The 19,477-nt window shown below is 46.2% G+C and overlaps 1 protein-coding gene across 2 annotated transcripts in view; it reads left to right on the forward strand.

The window, feature by feature from the left end:
- BTAF1 (B-TFIID TATA-box binding protein associated factor 1) overlaps positions 1–19,477 on the forward strand; it is a 927,996-nt gene that overhangs the window by 771,852 nt on the left and 136,667 nt on the right. For both annotated transcript variants that reach the window (XM_069239796.1, XM_069239795.1), the window contains exons 33-34: positions 4,004–4,129; positions 6,490–6,642. In XM_069239796.1, coding sequence (XP_069095897.1) covers positions 4,004–4,129; positions 6,490–6,642 — 279 coding nt within the window. The remainder of the gene's footprint in view (positions 1–4,003; positions 4,130–6,489; positions 6,643–19,477) is intronic.

Raw genomic sequence — 19,477 nt, forward strand, 5'->3', positions numbered from 1 at the left:
CCACTTCCTTTGGGAAGTGGCATGGTCCTAATCCTATGGGTCTAATTCCTTCCGTGCAAGATAGAGGAATTTAAAAAGTAGTGTCCACTTCGGCTCGTCCACCCTAGGGGTGGGACTGGCATGAAGTGGGCACACCTAATTTACTTAATTATCCCTCCAGTCCTAAAAGTGGGGTCTGGAACTAGGGGTCAGCCTCCTCCACCATTTGGAGAGGCCTGGGTCACATTTCACAGACAGCAAGGGCTTTGAAGCCCCCCACCCTGGAGTGTCCATCCTGCCTAGGAGAGGTCACATCTTTGCCCAGAGCAGGCCTTTGTTTTGAGCCCGTGAGAGCATTGGCTCTCACCTTGGAGGGTGTCAGAACTCTGTCTAAGGTAGCTGTACTGGTTTTAACCAGTCAGTGCACACGCTAGGAGATGGTAGGTTTTCAGGGGGAGCCTCTAAGGTGCCCTCTGAGTGCATGTGTTAATAAATCCATCACTGGATTCAGTGAGGGTTTATTAATGCAAGATGTTTGATACCAAACATCCCTGTTGTCAGTAAAGCCATCATGTAGCTGATGAACTCGTAATGACCAGTATCCAGCACCTGTACTTAAAATGGCTTCACTGTTCACTTACTATGTCTGAGAATTGACAAAGGCTTAGCAGGTGCATATATGCTCATGCCGGTATGCCCTCACATGTAATATAATGCACCCTACCTTTAGGGCTGCCCCTCCTCCCTGCACTGCGAACTGATTTCTAGGGACAAGGATGCCCCTTTCAGGGCTCTAGTTCTGGTGCACAATTCTCAGTGTTCTTCATGGCTCTGTGTTTCTGGTGTGGAAAGTTGTTAAAAGAAACCTACGTCCGCGCTCCTTAATGATGTCTGTATATGACCGCAACGTCGTCATGGTGACCACGACGCCAGCGACAGACGCAGATTCTACTGATGCCACCTGACAGGCGCGCAAAGGTCCTGCTCGAAGAAAAATCTCCAGATCCAGTCTGACGCCTTGGGGAAATTCTGAGGGAAGGAATTTGCAACTAGAATGTCTCTACCAGATAAATTGTTACCTAAGGTGAGTAATTCATTTTTGCAAATTCGTGTCAGATTTTCTTATCAAGTGCGTCTCATTTATTGCGTGGTCAACACTCCCCTTTGATAAGTTGAAGACTGCTTGACCGCACTACCACAAATAGAGCAACTTCGGACTGTTAAAGCAAGCCTCTGTACACCAGTTGTAGGGGAGGGGAGGGAAATACCTTGGCTCTATGCACCTCATTTTGGTACACTAGAGCCAGCATCCTCCAAGCCCCGATTTCAATTGTGGCTCCTCAATGATGAGATCTCCCATTGCTTTAAACCAATCATCATGTTACCAGTTAAGGGAAAAAACTTTCAACTGCCTTTTGGTTCTCTGCTACCTTTCTTCCAAAAATCTTGTTTCTACCGGCTCACCAGCCTCCTGTCTACAATCTCCTCAACACCCTGAAATCTGGTTACCGTGGTGTTCACTCACCGTCATAAAAGTCCTCGCTCTTTTTTTTTTCTTTTCTAATTTATCATATCTAACTTCCTTGTATGTTTGCCTTTCTGATGCCTTCTGTAGAATTGATTACTCACTTCTAAAACTTAATGCCTTCTTTGGTGTTGATAAGTCTGTATTTCAGTGGTGTAGCTCCTCTGTTTCCAGCAGCTTTTTGTACCCTTCTACATGGTCCTGGTCTGTTTGAGCCTAAGTTTAAAATAAAAAAAGGAATGCTTTTGATTCTCAAGAGGCTAGAGTTTATATTTCGATGAAATCTTCTACCTGCTGGTTTCTCACCTTTTAAATCTTTTTACAATAGGTCCCTGTGCCGGTCAGTGTCATTAGACTCCATGCCAGCTCCATTCCACGTCCAGAAGTGCCACTCCTGCAGTTATTTATCTTTTCTGCATCCCATCTTTTCGGTTTAATTTATGTATTTTTTCCTCTCAAATTTGTTTTTTTTAGTGTGCAGAGATATCTCTTTTTAAACTACAAGGTTTAAGCTGTGCTACCACATATGAAACTGTCTGTCAAGGACCCACACATCATCTCTTGTTAAGTCTGTGTTCTCTGCTGCATTCAGAGGCTCTCAGGGAGCATAAACCAAGCTATATATTGCCAAGCACAAGAATCAATGATGATAGGCACTTGAAAGCTCTAACTCTGTCTGCAGTGTCCAATTTAAGCCAGATTCTGAGATTGGAGTTGATACGTCCCTATTTTTACCAGGCTGTTGTCAAAACCAGCAGCAGATTGAATTCTTTAAAGAGGCAATGCTGCAGTAATTCTGGATGGTGCTGGGCCCCTCTCGCCTGACTTTAGACTTCATGAAGCCGTTAAGCTTCCAGTTGAATTGGATGTCTTCTGGTGGGCCTTCCTCTAGTGCCAGCTGATCCCATTCTGCATTAGCTGGTGACAAGCCACCTTCAGCACCTCTGCCTCAGGTTTTGTTGGTGGCGCCCATCTCAGTTTTGATAATATTTCTAGAGGCACCATTTCTGGAATCCTTCCCATTTCTGATCAGGGGCAGACTTCTAGATCTCAATCTGTGTTGCACTATGAAATAACTAAAGTGTGTAGTTTGCAAATATTCCCCTGCTTGTTCTGTCTAATGGTAGAAACCATTTTCATTTCGATGTCAGTGTAGTTCCACAGCTTCAACAGGTTCCCCACAGTGAAGATGACGATGACTGTTTACTACTCCCTCATTGTACTGATAATGGTCTCTACTCCAACAATGCGAGAAGTTTGAACACTTTGCCTGAAACAAAATTGGATTCACTCTTCGGGCCCCGCCCAGGCCTACTTCAGTGTGTCTTCGTCAAGTAGTTTTACTCAGGGCCACAGAGGATTTGGGTTTCTAGTTACCTCTGGTGGAGATACAGGTGAACTGACTAAAATCTTGAAAGCTTGGGCATCAACTGCTGAACCCTTACTACCACTTACAAGGTCCTAACCGAAGCTCTAATAGTTAACTGGTCCAAACTGTTTCCAGCACCACATGTGAGCCGTCAGATTGTTCTGTGCCACAGACCTTCTCTTTTACACTCCAGACTTAGCATAGGTTGTTTGAAAAGTGGTCATTAATGCTTCAACAAGTAAACCCTAATGCTTTCCCTTCTTCTCCTCCTGGTAGGAATTCCAAAAAGACGGTCCTTCTATGCACCCTCTGTGTATGTTTTTCTGATTATTTGGCCTAGCATTCAATGAACTCTGCATGCTTCTTGCGCCGTTATATTGAAGCATTTTGGCACATGGGTAGCAAGATCTTGTCTGCTGTCTAAATTGAGTAGGGGTAGAACTACTGACCAAAGTGACGTACTGTGTTGATAAATTGTGGCAGATTCACATAATTTTAGGTCAGCAAGCAGAGATCCTTTTAAAGCCTTAATTGAGAAGAATCAGAGCAGTGTACAGTTCGTTTTCCAGTGAGTGAATGCTTTCATGTTGTCAAAGTCTGCAGATCATTTTGGCATTTTGTTCTTGATTCTTGCTAGCCAAAGTAAAGAGTAGGGAAGTTGGTTGATAGATTAAGATTTGCTGACTCCTCAAATGCTTTTACTGGACCTGGGGTGGAGTTTGAGAGCTCTGCTAAGGTAATTTTATCAGAATCATGGTATTTCTGTATTCCTTTACAAGAACTAGTTTCCTGTTAAGCCTGTCACGCTATTTGACCAAATGACACACTTACTCCTTTGGCGTTTTAAGTTTATCATGCATTGGTAATGCAAAATTGAGAAATTCAATATGAAGCACAAGCCGGAAATGTTACAGGAAACCAAGCTTTTTGACTATTCCTTCTCTACACTGAAGAAATTAGATTTTTTTTGCAGCAGCGTTCCATGAAATTTTGTAACTAAGTGGGAATCCACATTTGTTTGATCAGCTTTTCTGCATTTTCTATTGCAAATGTTTGATTTCTTACTCTTTGTACTTTATTCGAGGCAAACTGTGTTGAGGGGAGTCTTATTAACTTTTTTTGATCAATAGGTACAGCTCTATGAAGATTTTGCCAAGTCTCGTGCTAAGTGCGATCTTGATGAAACTGTGTCAGCAGCCACAGTGGCTGAGGAGAATGAAAAGCCAAAACTTAAAGCTACTGGACATGTATTCCAGGTAAGACCTTTGCGATAATTTTCATTACTGTATTTGCACATTTAAACCATTTTATTTCTTCTCTTTATAATGGTAAACTATCAGTTTAGTTGCTCCTTTCTGAAGCTTTGCACAAACTGTTTTATTGTTATGAATCTCTTAATTTTCCTAAATTGTATTTGCAAATTGGTCTGGCTAGTAGTTCAACAAGACCCTACAGTGCCTGTGAAAATTCCAAGCACACTTGACACCTCCATAGAATCCATAATAGAGCAGTCAGTTTCATGGCACTTAAAGACACTCCTTGTCTTCATTAACTCAGTTGAAGCTACGGTAAAGCCTCCATTTTAAATATACAAATCCCTGTGAGGGTCTTCTTCTGTTTGCCCTCAATATAATTGAAGAAACAATTGAAGCTAATTTGTGGAATGTTACTGAAACTGTTGAACTTTAGATTTATGACATTCTTTTTGGATGCTGAGAAATATCAGAGTTCTTGTTAGAAATTGGGTCTCTAGTTGGCAGAGGTATGCATCCTGTCCAAGTAGGGACCACATTCCTTGACTTATATGTAATAAAAAGGAAAAGGGAGGTTTAGGCTTGGCAAGTGGGTGCACTTGCCAGGTCAAAATTGCAGTTTAAAACTGTACGTGCAGGCTCTGCAGTGGCAGGCCTCAGCCGTGTTTGAAAAGCTACTATAGTAGGTGGCACAATCAGTGCTGCAGGCCCACAAGTGGCGTCTAGTTTACAGGCTCTTGGCACATATAGTGCACTTAACTAGGGACTTACAAGTAAATTAAATATGCCACTTGTGAATGTTACCATATTTTAGAGTGCACAGCACCTGCACTTGAGCACTGGTCACCAGTAGTAAAGTGTCCAGAATCCTAATAGCCAGCAAAAATGAATCCAAAAAACAGGTCATAGTGCAAAAAGTTAGGGGGAACCAAGTCAAATATGCCAAGTCTAACAGTTCTGCTCCTATTTTTCTCATAAGCTTGATCTGGTCAAAAACAAAATGGAAAAAGCTGTAGGATTTGCAAGTTATGTTTCTGAGCGCAGGAGGCATAGGCTGTCATCATGAAGTTGGCGGTGTGGGCAGCCATGCTGGTGGTGGCGGGAAATCCTGCCAGCCGGCATGGCAGCCCACACTGCCACATAATGAACCCATGGAGGGCCGCCATGGGCGGCCCTCACTCACCGCCAGGCTGCCTCCATCAGGCAGGCTGGCGGTGGTCGGTATCATTATCCGACAGGGCAGCTGTGCTGCCCCTCGGATAATCATCCCTTATGCACCAAGGCACCCCTGGGGGCCCCTGCACTGCCCATGCACTTGGCATGGGCAGTGCAGGGGCCCCTGTGCAGTTCCCCATCCTGCAGGTCACTGCCCGATTTACGGTCAGTGATCTGCACGATGGGTGCAGCTGCACTCGCCACACAGAGGCATTGGTGGCGGCTCCATGTGGAGCTGCCGTCAATGTCCCGGCCCAGAGGAATGTTCATAATATGGCCGGCGGGGTTCCGGGGGAGCTGGCGGTCACTAGAAAGACCACCAGCATGAATAAGGCGGTTTCGACCGCCGTGTTCATCATGAGGGCCAAAATCCTTTGTTGATTTTGAAAATTCTAGCAGGAATGCATTGTTAGGACACTCTGAGGTCAATGCAAAACAGTGCGTCTAAAAGTGCACTGTATTTCAATTAAGACTCAGCAAAGGTTATTCTCCTGCCCACTTTCTATTGTGTTACAAAACAACATTGATCCATCCAGAGAAAATACCCTCATCACTCTCTAATCCATTGAAAATAATGAATTGCAGAACCTGCAGCATAGATACAAAAAACATTAAACAAAAAGTGTATAATCCTTCGTCTACTGCTTGAGGGTATACATGCGGTTTGTTGACAGCAGTAAGACCATTGTTTATCTGTCACTGTTAGGCTGAGTTACGATTCCCATCAAGCTTGTGCATTCCCCCTACGTTCCAAAAATTCAGATTGTGCTGTGTGAAATAGAGCGGCGTCTAAGTGTTGAGGACCTGAGGAAGTGAGAAGTACATTCAGTATTTGAAAGATGGGGGGCTTCCTTAGGAAAGTCAGGAGTGACTGCTTTAACATTGTGCAGTATTCTGTAATAAATAAATATCCAGTGGGGTCGACGTGTTCCCGGAAAAACAACTTTATCTATTTACAACCTTCCTGCATAAAGTTCTCCCTAGGTGAGTGATGGGGGTGTTATTTCCCCACTGTAGCAGAAATGAAAATATGCTTATTCTTTGTTTTTATAGCCAGCTGTGCTAATAACACTACTATTGATGTGTAATAATGTAAATATATATATATATTTTTTTTATTGAAATGTTTTTTCTTTCCCCTACTCAAGGCACTTCAGTATTTACGGAAATTATGTAACCACCCAGCATTGGTTTTGACACCTCAGCATCCAGAGTATAAGCGAATTACTGAGCAGCTGATGGCTCAGAGTTCTTCCCTTCGTGACCTTAGACATGCTCCAAAACTGTCTGCTTTGAAACAAGTAAGGTTTTTTTGTTTTGTAGCCCAAGAACACAGATTAAAACATGGCATAGTTTTTTATATTATGCTAATACATTTTTATGGATTGTTTAGTTGGGCATGTATCCAACCATTTTTTCGATTTTCTGTAACCACTGCTCTCCAGCATGGGAATGTTTTTGAAATCAGATTCTGTTTGCATATTTCACCATGCTAAGATTGGAATGGGTGAAATGAAACCCCAAATTAGTTGGTTCTGTAAAAAGAAATCTTGCAAAGAGACTGCTTTCTAAATTCATTTCAGCTTACTTTTATGAGTGGCAACAAGGTCTGGACCTTCCCTTCCTCAAGCTTACTACATATATCTGAAAGAGACTTTTAAACTGTAGAATCCATTCCTGGATTAGGAAGATTTTTCATGAGCAGTAACCATGCATGCTGGCAGGTAGCATAGTTAGTCTCTACTTGCATTGTCCACGCCGAAAGTGACATCCGGAGCACGTACATAGGTGCCACTCAGGTGTCCTGATGGCAGTTCTTTTCTTTCTGCACCAGCCAGCACAAACCTAGGAAGAGCTACCTATTCGTTCACTTTTTGACTGTACTTTTTCAAAGTTTTGTTGAGACTTTCTGAGGTTCTTCCTTGTGTGGCAGGATGTCATCAGAGAAGGTTAGCTTCAAGCCTTGCAATGCCGGTCACCAGCCAATGTCAGGCATTGACTCACATCTTGTTTGCCTCGACCACGACCAAAGTCATCTTTCAACTGCTGCGTGATGAATCCTAAGGCTTTGAGGGAGCCCTCCCTCAAGCCGATGTCACCCTGTCATGGGATTCTGTGCCAGTCAAAGTCAAGGTTGAGAGAGCGGTCCTGGGAACAGCTGCAGAGTTAGATCGTTTTGCCATTAAAAATCTTCAGGACACTAGGGTAAGTCTCGACACAAAAAGAAGGTGATGCGTGCTTTGACTTCTCAGAGCCCATTGGCGTACGAGACGTGGGAGAGTCGGCATTCTAGTTCTCACTCTGTGGTATAGCCTGCGCCTGGGCTGACTCCTCGCGTCCCAGAGTTTCTGGAGCCAGAGTGACCCCTGCCCAACTTAATAATTTTATGATAAAATGTGCCTCATATTTGAGTGTAACCTAAAAAATGAGCCACTCTGTCAGGGAGACCAGATCCCCAGGGCCTGCGTACGCTCCCAACATGTCCACCACTAGACAGCTCCTGTAGGAAGCAAAAGGTTAAACACAATATTAAGATATTATCACATTGAATTTTACTAGACTATGATTTTAAGCATTGTCATACCGGAACCATGGTTAACTTAAGGAAGGACTATAACTAGACCTCAAAATGTCTGGGTACCTGGGAAGGAATCAAGAATGGTTAATTCAGTGTTTCATATGAACTTTTCATGAAAATAGGAATATAAGAACCTTAATCTGCACATTCACTGGAAAAACAATAGGAATTGTACTAAGGACTTAACATGCACACAGAATGTAACATCTTGAATTTAACACCTTTGCAGAAAATTCAAAAGGCCCTGGATAATCGTGTGCACTTCAGGAAACACTACACATCAAAGTTTTAATTGCCATGAAATGATTGCTCACACTGTAAGCGATCTGAACATCAAGATTTAAATGCAGGAAATGAATCTCGCGTCTTGCCGATTCGAATTCCACCATGCAAATGCTAAGAAATGGTAGCACACACTGAATAACGAGAGTTTAATGCCAGGAATGAATCGTACGTCTTGCTGATTCGAATGCCATCATGCAAATGCCAAGAAATGGTCGCACACAATGAATATCAAGAGTTAAATGCAAGGAATGAATCGCGCGTCTTGCCGATTCGAATGCCACCATGCAAATGCTAAGAAATGGTAGCGCTCACTGAATAATGAGAGTTTAATGCCAGGAATGAATCGCACGTCTTGCCGATTCGAAAGCCAATATGCAAATGTCAAGAAATGGTCGTGCACACGGTTGCCGACCCAAATTGCAAAAGTCAAATGCCAAGAATGAATCGCACGTCTTGCCGATTCGAATACCAACATGTAAATGCCAGAAAACCACGAGCACATCCACACGCACAAGGAAAATCTTCCAACATGAAAGCTAGGCCCAAAGTCTAGAATCCCTTTGAAAACGGGGTTGGGGGCCCAGCCCGACCTCCGTCTTACCGCCCTGTTCAAGAATCACCAATACAATGAAGGGCAAGGCCTGAAAGGTCAAAGTAGGCCCTCGGAAACAGGAGCTCAGAAAGTTGCTGCTGCTCTGCACTGGGACCTCTGAATAGTGCGCACGTGGAGCTGGGCTGGCTCCCTTATATAGTCGGGCCCAGCCCATAACCACACCCAGTCATGCTGCAGAGAAAGCTTTTGGAAGGCCCTAGAAAGGGACCACACCCCAACACACTCAGTAAGCCTGCAGCAATACCTTGCAAAAGATCAGTTATTGCAAACATCATTAATAGTGTTTTTCAAGGTTTAAGTCTGCAATGCAAAAGGTTAACATACTGCATATAAACACAATGCATGAATTATGCTCTTGCATAAAGGCTGGGTTTTTGCGTAGAGCGCGCACTGCCCTGATGTTGACACACCCTGGAAGGCAAAGAAAAAGGGTAATACAATCAAAAATAAACAAGTGTTCTGCCAGGAAAATAGTTGAAAGAATTCTATTTGTATGGTTATGGAATTCACAAGAATTTAGGTAAACAACATTACAGTATTGTCAAGCATAGCAAATAGGCAACTTCAAATGCTCCAAACAAATATTTATTTTTGAAAGCATTCGTTTTTTAAAATTCATATAGATATATACATGTCCAAAGAGGATGTACAGACTGATCTGTCAAAGCACAACGGTGCTCCAAGTGTTGGTGCAGTGAATAGTTACAGACAATGTGCCAAAACAAATTAAATGTAACAGTAATTAGAAAAAAAAAGGATAAATACAATATGTACAACGGGACGGTGAAACCCATGAATAGAACTTCATAGAAGCCATCAAAGAAATGTTCAAACGTTGTTAGTGTCTAGGATTGAAGATTGAGATTGACCATATAATGACGTTTCGACCCCCATTAGGTTGAAGTGTCTGTGGTCTTCATAGACAAAAGTTGACAGGAAGTCACCTACGAGCAAAAGTATGAACAAGATTCGGTCTCAAAAGGACATCTAAGGCTGACTGAAATACAAGAGCAACAATAAGTATCCTACCGGTCCAGAAACAATCTGAGTCAATATAGTAAAGATCCTCAAAGGTCTTTGCTCATGAATATTTTGTGACTGCGGAAGAGGAAATGCATCAAAGCCCATACCATTAGTCATGGGGATAAAATCCTCATAGAAGAATAAAGAAAGAAGAACAAGGAAAAGAGAACAGTGAAGAGTATCGCTAGGGAGATTCCCAAGTATGGGAAACCTGAGACTGGATGGCAAGCTCATATTGAGGAAAAATAAATATTTGACAACACTCCTCCTGGTGCATACAGAAGTGCCTGATCGTGCTGTCAAGAGTAAAAGCAGCTACAAAAATCAAGTGTGAACTCATGCTCGCCAAGAGAACTTATGAGCATATAGTGAAAAGTATGCATGTGTTCGTAACAGTCCAAAATGTGGCAGTGCAGACTCCTAACTAGACCACAAGAAAACATGCTGTCCCGTGTGTCATGTATATCTATCGCACTTAGTCATCTAATATCCCTCTTGTATTTAACCCCTTCACTACTAGGCATTTCCTCCCCCTGTGCCAAGCCTTTTTTTTGGCTTTTTGGAAGTTAGCGTATAAGCCCCTGTAGGACAGTGCCTCTTGACATGGTCACCACCCAAACGCAAACCTTTGCCTCGTTTCTGGTGTGATTTTGACTGCTAGTTCACTGGGTCCCTGCTAAACAGGTCCACAATGCCAGATCTCTTCCCCTAAAACTGCACATTTGTCTTTCTCAATGGACAAACCTTTAGCTACCACTGTAAGTCCCTAGTAAATAGTACCTCTGGTATCCAAGGCCTGGAGTACTGAAGGAAGGCCCCTGCCATTGCAGACTGCATGTCTTAGTGCACAATTAAAATGAACGCACAACATGGCACACAGCCTGTGTGACATGTCCCCTAACACTTCATGTAATATATGGAAGCCACCCCTCTGGCAGGCCTTACAGACCTAAGGCAGGGTGCATTATATTACATGTGAGGGCATACCTGCATGAGCAGATAGGCTCCTGCTATGTCTTTGTCAATTCTCAGACGTAGCAAGTAAAAAGGGATGCCATTTCGAATATATGTCATCAGTCAAAACATCTAGAATGCACTCATGCTATAGCTGAAGATCAACCATACAGACGCATGGGCAAAGAGTCAGTGTATTTACATCATCTGTGCTAAGCAGCTAAAATGTGCAATGGCACTCCAGGGAGTTTCCTAAGAGCCTTTAGACTGTATATAATGGGAAAGTGGGAGGGGACAACTGGAGACTGTAATACTTAGTTTGCAACTACCATTTATACTAAAACAGTCGAGGATGAACCAGCTGAGAAAACTAGAATTGGAAATAATCAGCAACAAGGGTAAAGGCTAGGCTACATCACATATCAAAAAATGCAAGCTGACCTAAGAATCACTGTGACATATGTACAGAAGACTGAAAGCCCACGAACCCTACGGTGCCCTATTTGTGCATCCAGCTGTAGTTCTAAAAGTGGTGATTGCGGGATGGAAGTGGATGAAGCGAAGAAACGAGGAACAGAGAGAGTCACTGGAGTTGTTAAATGTACTGTGTACCCTCAGAAGGAAATCAGAGGGGTACATTAGGTGGTATAGACATACAGTAATGTGAAAGAGAAATGCTCTAGAGCAGATGCATGTACTGTGTGCCTTTGAATGAAAAGAGGGATACAGTAGGTGGTGTAGACATACAATAATGTGATCAGTGAACATAGGTTACAAGTTGACTTCATTCACCTTGGTTGTTTAGTCCATCCTCCAATGATTTCACTCGATGCATCCAGCGGTATTCAATCTCTAAGTCTTTTTTTTTTATTTTTTTTAGTCACTGCCCCTCCTGTCCTGTTTCTGAATTTCCACCACGTGTCAGCGAATCTGATTGGCAGCTTGTCCATGTTCTATGTAGTGGTCCTCCAATGGTGCCCCAATAGTTTTACAATTATAGCGACTCCTATGTTGTAGACTGTGTGATTTTACTTTCTGAGTTGTTTCTCTGATGTAAATCTTTTATTTGATACAGACTTCTAGTTGCAGATTCCTTACCTTTGAATTTCTCCAGGCGTCAGACTGGAGCCAGAGATTTTTCTTTGAGCAGTACCTCTGCGCACTGTCAGGTGGCGTTGGACGACTCCGTGGGCGTCTTTGGCATCATGTTCGTCATCATGACGTCGCTGTTGTATATAGGTGCCACCCCGGCGCGCTGACATCAGTTCTTTTCCTTCCGCGCAGATCCGGAGAGAGCTAACTCAGTCATTTATTGACTACGTCAACACTTTTTCGAAGTTTTTTTGGCAAGTTTGTGTATGTGTCGAGGGATGTATTGCAAGACCTGATTCAAGCCCTGCGACTCATGTCACCGAACTATGTCAGTGATGGATCCCCACCTCGTGTCTTTGGTGCCTAGAGCGCGATCACAACCCGAAGTAGTGCTCTGAGTGTCAGGCTATGAACCCGAAAGCTTTGAGGGAGCGGTCCCTAAAGCTCATGGTGGCCCGACACTCGACTCCGCCACTCCTCGTCCTCCAGGTCATCGGGACATTCGGGTCACGAAAAGAAGTCGAAGGACAAGTGTTCTTCGACTTCACCCCGTCGCTCGGATGATGCAACGTGAGAAGAGCATCAATGCTCTAGGCCTCCGTCATCGGAGCCTTCATCCGGCTCGACTCTGCGCTTCCCCGACTTCACGGGAGCTGGAGCCACCCCTGCCCAGCTTAAAGAATTTTATGAGGCAATGCGTCTCATTTTTGGGCAGACCGATCCACCTTCAGCATCCTCAGGCACAGGTGAATCGGTGGGGGCCCCCTTGGGTTCAAAGTAGTCTGTTTCAGCCATGGCTCCGGATGGACCCCCCAGATCTAATCGTGGATCCGTCCCGGTGGTGCGTCAGACGTCGACGCTCCCAACGTCATTGGGCCCACAATCAATGTCGATCCCATCTTCATACCAGACAACCAGGAGCCGGAACAACGTCACTTGACGCCAATTCAGTTCTCCATGGGCTCTCCTGGGCCCAGTGTTGATCCAGACCCTTATTCTTGTGGGTATTGGATACAAGGAGAGTATGGAGGGGACGCTGGACCCTTTAGAATACCAGCTTGACCCCCGAATGGACTGGGTGCAGGATTTGGGTGATGTCAGTTGTCTAGACACCTCCCCTAACACTGGTATGCTCTCTCCTCCTACCCTGGCTACAGAGGCATGTGCTTCTTGTTCCATGGTGGTGAGAAGGGCAGCTGAGGTCCTGGACCTAGAGCTACCTTCTGTGGAGGTTAGGCCTAATATCCTAACTGATGTGCTTCAGCCAGGGTCTTCCTCTTCCAAGCCCCTTCTTCCCTTTAATGAAGCACTGACAGATGTCCTTTTGGGTACTTGGTCCAAACCCAACAAGAGGCTCCTGTGAATGGGACGATTGCCCGCCGCCATCAGCTTGCGCCGTCCGACCTGAAATTCCTCACCCAACACCCCATGCCTGAGAGCCTTGTCATCCAGGCTTCATCTGGCGCATTTCCTGCTGCACCCCCGGATAGGGAATCAAAACACTGGATAGTTTGGGGATGAAGTTGTTTTCTTCCAACAGTCTAGTACTGCGGTCAGTGAACACCGTGTGCCTTTTGGGCTACTAGTCCCATACTCTCTGGGATACCGTCACTCAAGTGCTGCCTACAGTTCCAGAGGAGGCCCAGACTATCCTTTCCCAAGCCGTAACAGATGGGAGGGATGCAGTGAAGTTCATGATTCGTTGTGGACTGGATACGACTGACTCTCTGGGCAGATCGGTTACATCGACGGTGGCATTGAGACGCCACACCTGGCTGAGAACATCTGGCTTTTCAGGGGATGTCCAGCAATCATTGGTGGACATGCCCTTTGATGGCACACGTCTCTTTGGAGACAAGGTGGACTCGCGCTTTAAGGATTCCCGAGCCACGGCCTGGCTCCTTGGCCTCGCGCCTGCTCCTAAACCCCAGCAGTTTGCCTTTCGCCCTTTTTGTGGCTACCGAAGGGGCCCCCAACCGCATCCTTTCCCCCCTGGCCATCAACCAGTGCATGCTGTACAGCCCCTGCGCAGACGCTGGATCCCACGCCTCTGGGGCTCAAGGAGCCAGCGGATCACCCAGTCCACCCCACCCCCTCCTCAGCCTCCAAACCTTCCTAGTCCACGGGTACACCAGGAACCAGTTGGCGGCAGGATTCACCATCACCTGCCCCAATGGCAATCCATTACCTCCGTCAGGTGGGTCCCCCATATTTTTCAGAGGGGCTACTCCCTCCCCTTCGAGACACCTCCTCCAGCCATGCTACCATCATACAATCGGATATCGCACTTCTCCGTGAGGAAGTCCAAGCCCTTTTGGCCAGAGGAGCTTTCTGTTGTCAGAAGTAGGTCGTGGTTGCTATTCCCGCTACTTTCTGTTGCCGAAAAAGGGCAAGGGTTTCATCCTATATTAGATCTTCAGTCCCTCAACCTCTTCCTCAAAAAGGAGAAGTTCAAAATGTTGACATTGGCCCAGGTCCTATCTGCCCTGGATCCTGGAGACTGGATGATAGCGTTGGACTTGCAAGACGCATACTTCCACATTCCCGTCTTGCCGGCCCACAGATGTTACCTACGATTCATGGTAGATCACAAGCACTTTCAGTTTACCGCGCTCCTCTTTGCCCTTACCAGTGCCCCTCTGGTGTTCACAAAAGTGATGGTAGTGGTGGCAGCTCATCTGCGCAGGTTAGGGGTCACAGTTTGCCTTCAACAGCCAATCGTCGAGGTAGGGGAAAAGTCGCCCCAGACAGTAGTCTCCCACCTCCAGACCAATGCGAACCTTTAGCATTCATTGGGGTTCCCTTTCAATGTGCCAAAGTCACACCTGACTCCTCCTCAGACACTCCCTTTCATCGGGGCTGTTCTGGATACAGTGCAGTTTCGGATATATCCTCCCGAAAAGTGAGTCCAGGATATTTGGGCTATGATACCGATGTTTCAGCCTCTCTTCCTGAATTTCGTTGAGAATGACTCTGAGGCTGCTAGGCCTCATGGCCTCCTGCAGCCTGCTGGTTCAAAATGCCAGATGGCATATGCGGGCTCTGCAGTGGGACCTGAAGTTTCAGTGTGCACAGCATCAGGGGAATCACTCCGACAAGGTCCAGATCGGAAGGAACTGCGAGAGACCTGCAGTGGTGGTTAACGAATCAGGATTGGGTCAAGGGCAGATCCCTCTCCTTTCCCCAACCAGATCTTAGTTGTGACAGATGCGGCACTCCTGGGATGGGGCGGCCACATGGGAGAGGTGGAGATCAGAGGCCTCTGGTCCCCGGTGGAAACCAGGCTCCATATCAATCATCTGGAGCTCCGAGCGATTCGACTAGCATTGAAAGCATTCCTTCCCTCTCTCAAGGGGAAAGCAATGCAGGTGTTCAGACAACACCACGGCCATGTTGTATTGCAACAAACAAGGCAGAGTGGGATCGTGGACCCTTTGTCAAGAGGCCCTTCGCCTTTGGACTTGGCTGGAACATCAGGGCGTTTCCCTGGTGGTTCAACACCTGGCAGGCTCCTTGAATGCCAGAGCAAACAAACTCAGCCAACATGCCTGGTCGATTGCGAATGGCGTCTCCATCCGGACGTGGCACAAGGTCTTTTCCTGCAGTGCGGAGAACCTTGGTTAGACTTGTTCGCCTCTGTAGAGAACGCGCAATGTCAGCTGTTTTGCGCATTGGAGTTTCCAAGGCAGAACTCGTCACAAGTGGAATTCAGGCCCTCCTGTACGCCTTTCCGTCCATACCACTTTCTGCCCAGAGTTCTGAAGATCAGGCAAGACCGGGCCCAAGTAATACTGGTGGCTTTGGACTGGGCACAAAGTCTGGTATCCCAAGCTGTTGAACATGGGCCTTTGTGTAGGAAGTTGGCTCTGTATATACGATCTCAAAGTGAGAGATAGTGTGCACAGAGTCCAAGGGTTCCCCTTAGAGGTTGGTAGTGGCAGTAATAGATCATACTAATGCTCTATTTGTGGTAGTGTGGTCGAACAGTTAGGCTTATCAGAGGGTAGTGTTAAGCATTTGTTGTACACACACAGGCAATAAATGGGAACACACTCTCAAAGACTTAACTCCAGTTTTTTATATGGAAAAATATTATTTTCTTTAATTTAGAACCACAAGATTTAGAATTCAAGTAAGGATATAAATTGTAAGGTGCTTGGCATAGGTAAATATAGAACTTTGAAGTAAAACAATAATGTACACAGTTTGGCATAAAATGGCAATAAGCTATTTTAAAAGTGGACACAATGCAAAGTTCAACAGTTCCTGGGGGAGGTAAGTGAAGGTTAGTTTGTCAGGTAAGTAAAGCACTTAAAAATTCAGACTCTGGGGCATAGGCAGCCCACCATTGGGGGTTCACGTCAACCCAAACACCCAGCACAAGCAACACAGGGCCGGTCAGGTACAGAGGTCAAAGAGGGGCCTAAATAACATAGGCACCTATGGAGACTAGGGGTGCTCTGGTTCCAGTCTGCTAGCAGGTAAGTACCTGCGTCCTCTGGGAGCAGACCAGGGGGGTTTTGTAGAGCACTGGGGGGGTCCCAAACAGGCACACAAATAACACCCTCAGCGGCACAGGGGCGGCCGGGTGCCGGGTGCAGTGTGCAAAGAAGGTGTTGGGTTTTACGTTTAAATCAATGGAGGGACCCAGGGGTCACTCTGGCAATGCAGGTAGGGCGCAGAGGGGCTTCTCGGGCCAGCCACCAATTGGGCAAAGATGACGGCCTCCTGATGGTCACTCCTGCACCTGTAGTTGGTTCCTCTCTGGCCTAGGGGCTGCGGGTGTAGTGCTTCTTCCAGGTGTCGGGTTCTTTGTTACCGGGCAGTCATGGTCAGGGGGATCCTCTTGATTCTGTCTGCAGGTGTCGCCTTGGGGGTGCAGGGAGGTCGTCTCAGGGTGGACACTTCCTGGTAGTCGCCTGGGGGTCCTCGCTGCAGTGTTGGTTTCTCTGGACACAGGCCGGGGACATCGAGTGCAGAGTGTTGGGGACTCGTGCTTCAGGAGTGAGGTGAGAGTCCCTTTTAAAGATGGTTTCTTCTTGTTGCTTTGGTTTGCAGGGCAGTCCTCTGAGTCGGCAGGGGTCGCTGGTGCATCGCTGTTGCATGTTCTTTCAATCTGGAGACAGGCTGGTAGGGCTGGGGCCAAAGCAGTTGTCATCTTCTTCTCTGTGGGATTTTTAGGTCAGCTGTCCTTGTTCTGGTCTGGTCACCAGGAATCTGATTTCCTGGGTTCAGCGTCACCCCTAAATACTCAATTTGGGGGGGGTGTTTAGGGTTGGAGGGCATTAGCCAATGGCTACTGTCGCTGAGTGTGGCTACGTTCTCCTTGTGCCTCCTCCCTTTGGGGAGGGGGGCACATTCCTATTCCTATTGGGCTAAATCCTCCAAAGCAAGATGGAGGATTTTCTAAGGAGGGGCTCACATCAGCTGTGGTTACTTTAGGATTAGACCTGCCTGAGGGGGTGAGTCCTCCTTGTTTTTCTCATTATCTCCCCAGACTTGCTGCCAAAAGTGGGGGATGTGTCTGGTGGGGCGGGCATCTCTACTAGCTGGAGTGCCCTGGGGCATTGTAACACGAAGCTTGAGGCTCACTGCTAGGTGTTACAGTTCCTGCAGGGGTAGGTGTGAATCACCTCCACCCGGTGCAGGCTTTGTTTCTGACCCCAGAGAGCACAAAGGCTCTCACGCCAGGGGGCCAGAAACTCAGCTCTCAGTGGCAGGCTGGCACAGACCAGTCAGTCCTGCACTGAAGGATTGGGTAAAATACAGGGGGCATCTCTAAGATGCACTCTGTGTGCTTTTTATTAATAAATCCAACATTGGCATCAGTGTGGGTTTATTATTATGAGAAGTTTGGTACCAAACTTCCCAGTGTTCAGTGAAGCCATTATGTAACTGCAGCAATGAGCCATTTTCCTACACATAGCTCCTCTGATCAGACTGCCCCTTCGGGAGGATCTTCTGTCGTAGCACCAAAGGAGGGTCCTCCATCCACCTGTCAACTCTGTGGCTTCATGCGTGGAGATTGAGCAGCAACAGTTGACGTCTTTTGACCTGCCACCTGAAGTCTGTGGCGTTATCTTGGCAGCCAGACGTCACTCACCCAAAACTGTATACGCCTGTCGTTGGAAGAAAATTGTGGCATGGTGCAGCGACAATTCTGTCGATCCTCTATCTGCTCCTCTTTCTCAAGTCCTTCCCTATATTCTTTCCCTTGCCCAGCAGAGTTCCACCTTGGACACTCCTAAGGGATATCTTTCTAATATCTCTGCTTTCTTGAGGTTACCAGATCAGCCTTCCTAATTTAACTCTCCTATAGTTGGGAGGTTTCTTAAAGGCTTCACACATCTATTTCCTCTTATCCCATTTATCATGCCCCAGTAGGTTCTAAACCTGGTATTAACATACCTTATGTGTACCCCGTTTGAGCCGCTTCACAACTGCCCTTTACGGCTCTCAACTATCAAGACTGTCTTTTTAGTTGCCATTACTTCTGCCCGGAGAGTAAGTGAGCCACAGGCTCTGTCATCTAAGCCACCTATTCTGGCTATACATTCTGGCAAGGTGGTGCTTCGCACAAGGGCTTCTTTTCTACCTAAAGTAGTGACATCTTTCCATGTCGGACAGTTAATCACCTTACCTACCTTTTATGCACCCCCACATCCCTCTCACAAAGAGGAGAGACTCCACCGTCTGGACTTCCGGATGGACATTCAACTCTTTGTGGGATATGTGGGTGCAAAAAAGGGGAAGGTGGTGCAGAAGAGGACCATTTCACGATGGGTACTCTTATGCATCAAAATGTGCTACGCTCTGGCTAAAAAGCAACCTTCCGAAGGTTTGCAGCTCACTCCACCAGACCTATTGCTGCTACCACAGCGCTAGCACGGGGTGTTCCAGTCCTGGACATCTGTCAGACAACAACGTGGGCATCTCTGCACACTTTTACCAAACACTACTGTCTGGACAATCAGGTCCGAAGGGACGGCTACTTTGCCTGTTCAGTCCTGCAGGACTTCTTGGTGTGATCTTGGTTTGCAGTCCACCACAGGGGTTGGTATTGCTTGGGTATCTATTCAAATTTAAGGAATCTGCAACTAGAAGTCTTTACCATATGTACAAGTTACTTACCTTCGGTAACGATATATCTGGTAGAGACATATTCTAGTTGCAGATTCCTTACCGACCCGCTCTGCGAACTGATTTCTAGGGACAGGAACTTCCCCTTCAGGACCCTAGTTTTGGCGCACCACTCTGTTTTCTTCATGGCTCCGCGGTACTGGCGTGGAAAGTTGTGAAAAGAAACTCACTTCAGCATGCCGGGGTGGTGCCTATATACAACTGCGACGTCATCACGGTGAACCCAACGCCAACAATGCCCGTGGAGTTGACCGACTCCACCTGACTGTGCGCAGAGGTACCGCTCAAAGAAAAATCTCCGGATCCAGTCTGACACCTGGAGAAATTCAAAGGTAAGGAATTTGCAACTAGAATGTCTCTACCACATATATTGTTACCGAAGGTAAGCAACTTGTACGACAGGGACACTAGATAGGATACACAACATTTTACATATTACAATTAGAAAAAG

The sequence above is a fragment of the Pleurodeles waltl genome, chromosome 6, assembly GCF_031143425.1.
Source record: "Pleurodeles waltl isolate 20211129_DDA chromosome 6, aPleWal1.hap1.20221129, whole genome shotgun sequence".
Lineage (NCBI taxonomy): Eukaryota > Metazoa > Chordata > Amphibia > Caudata > Salamandridae > Pleurodeles > Pleurodeles waltl.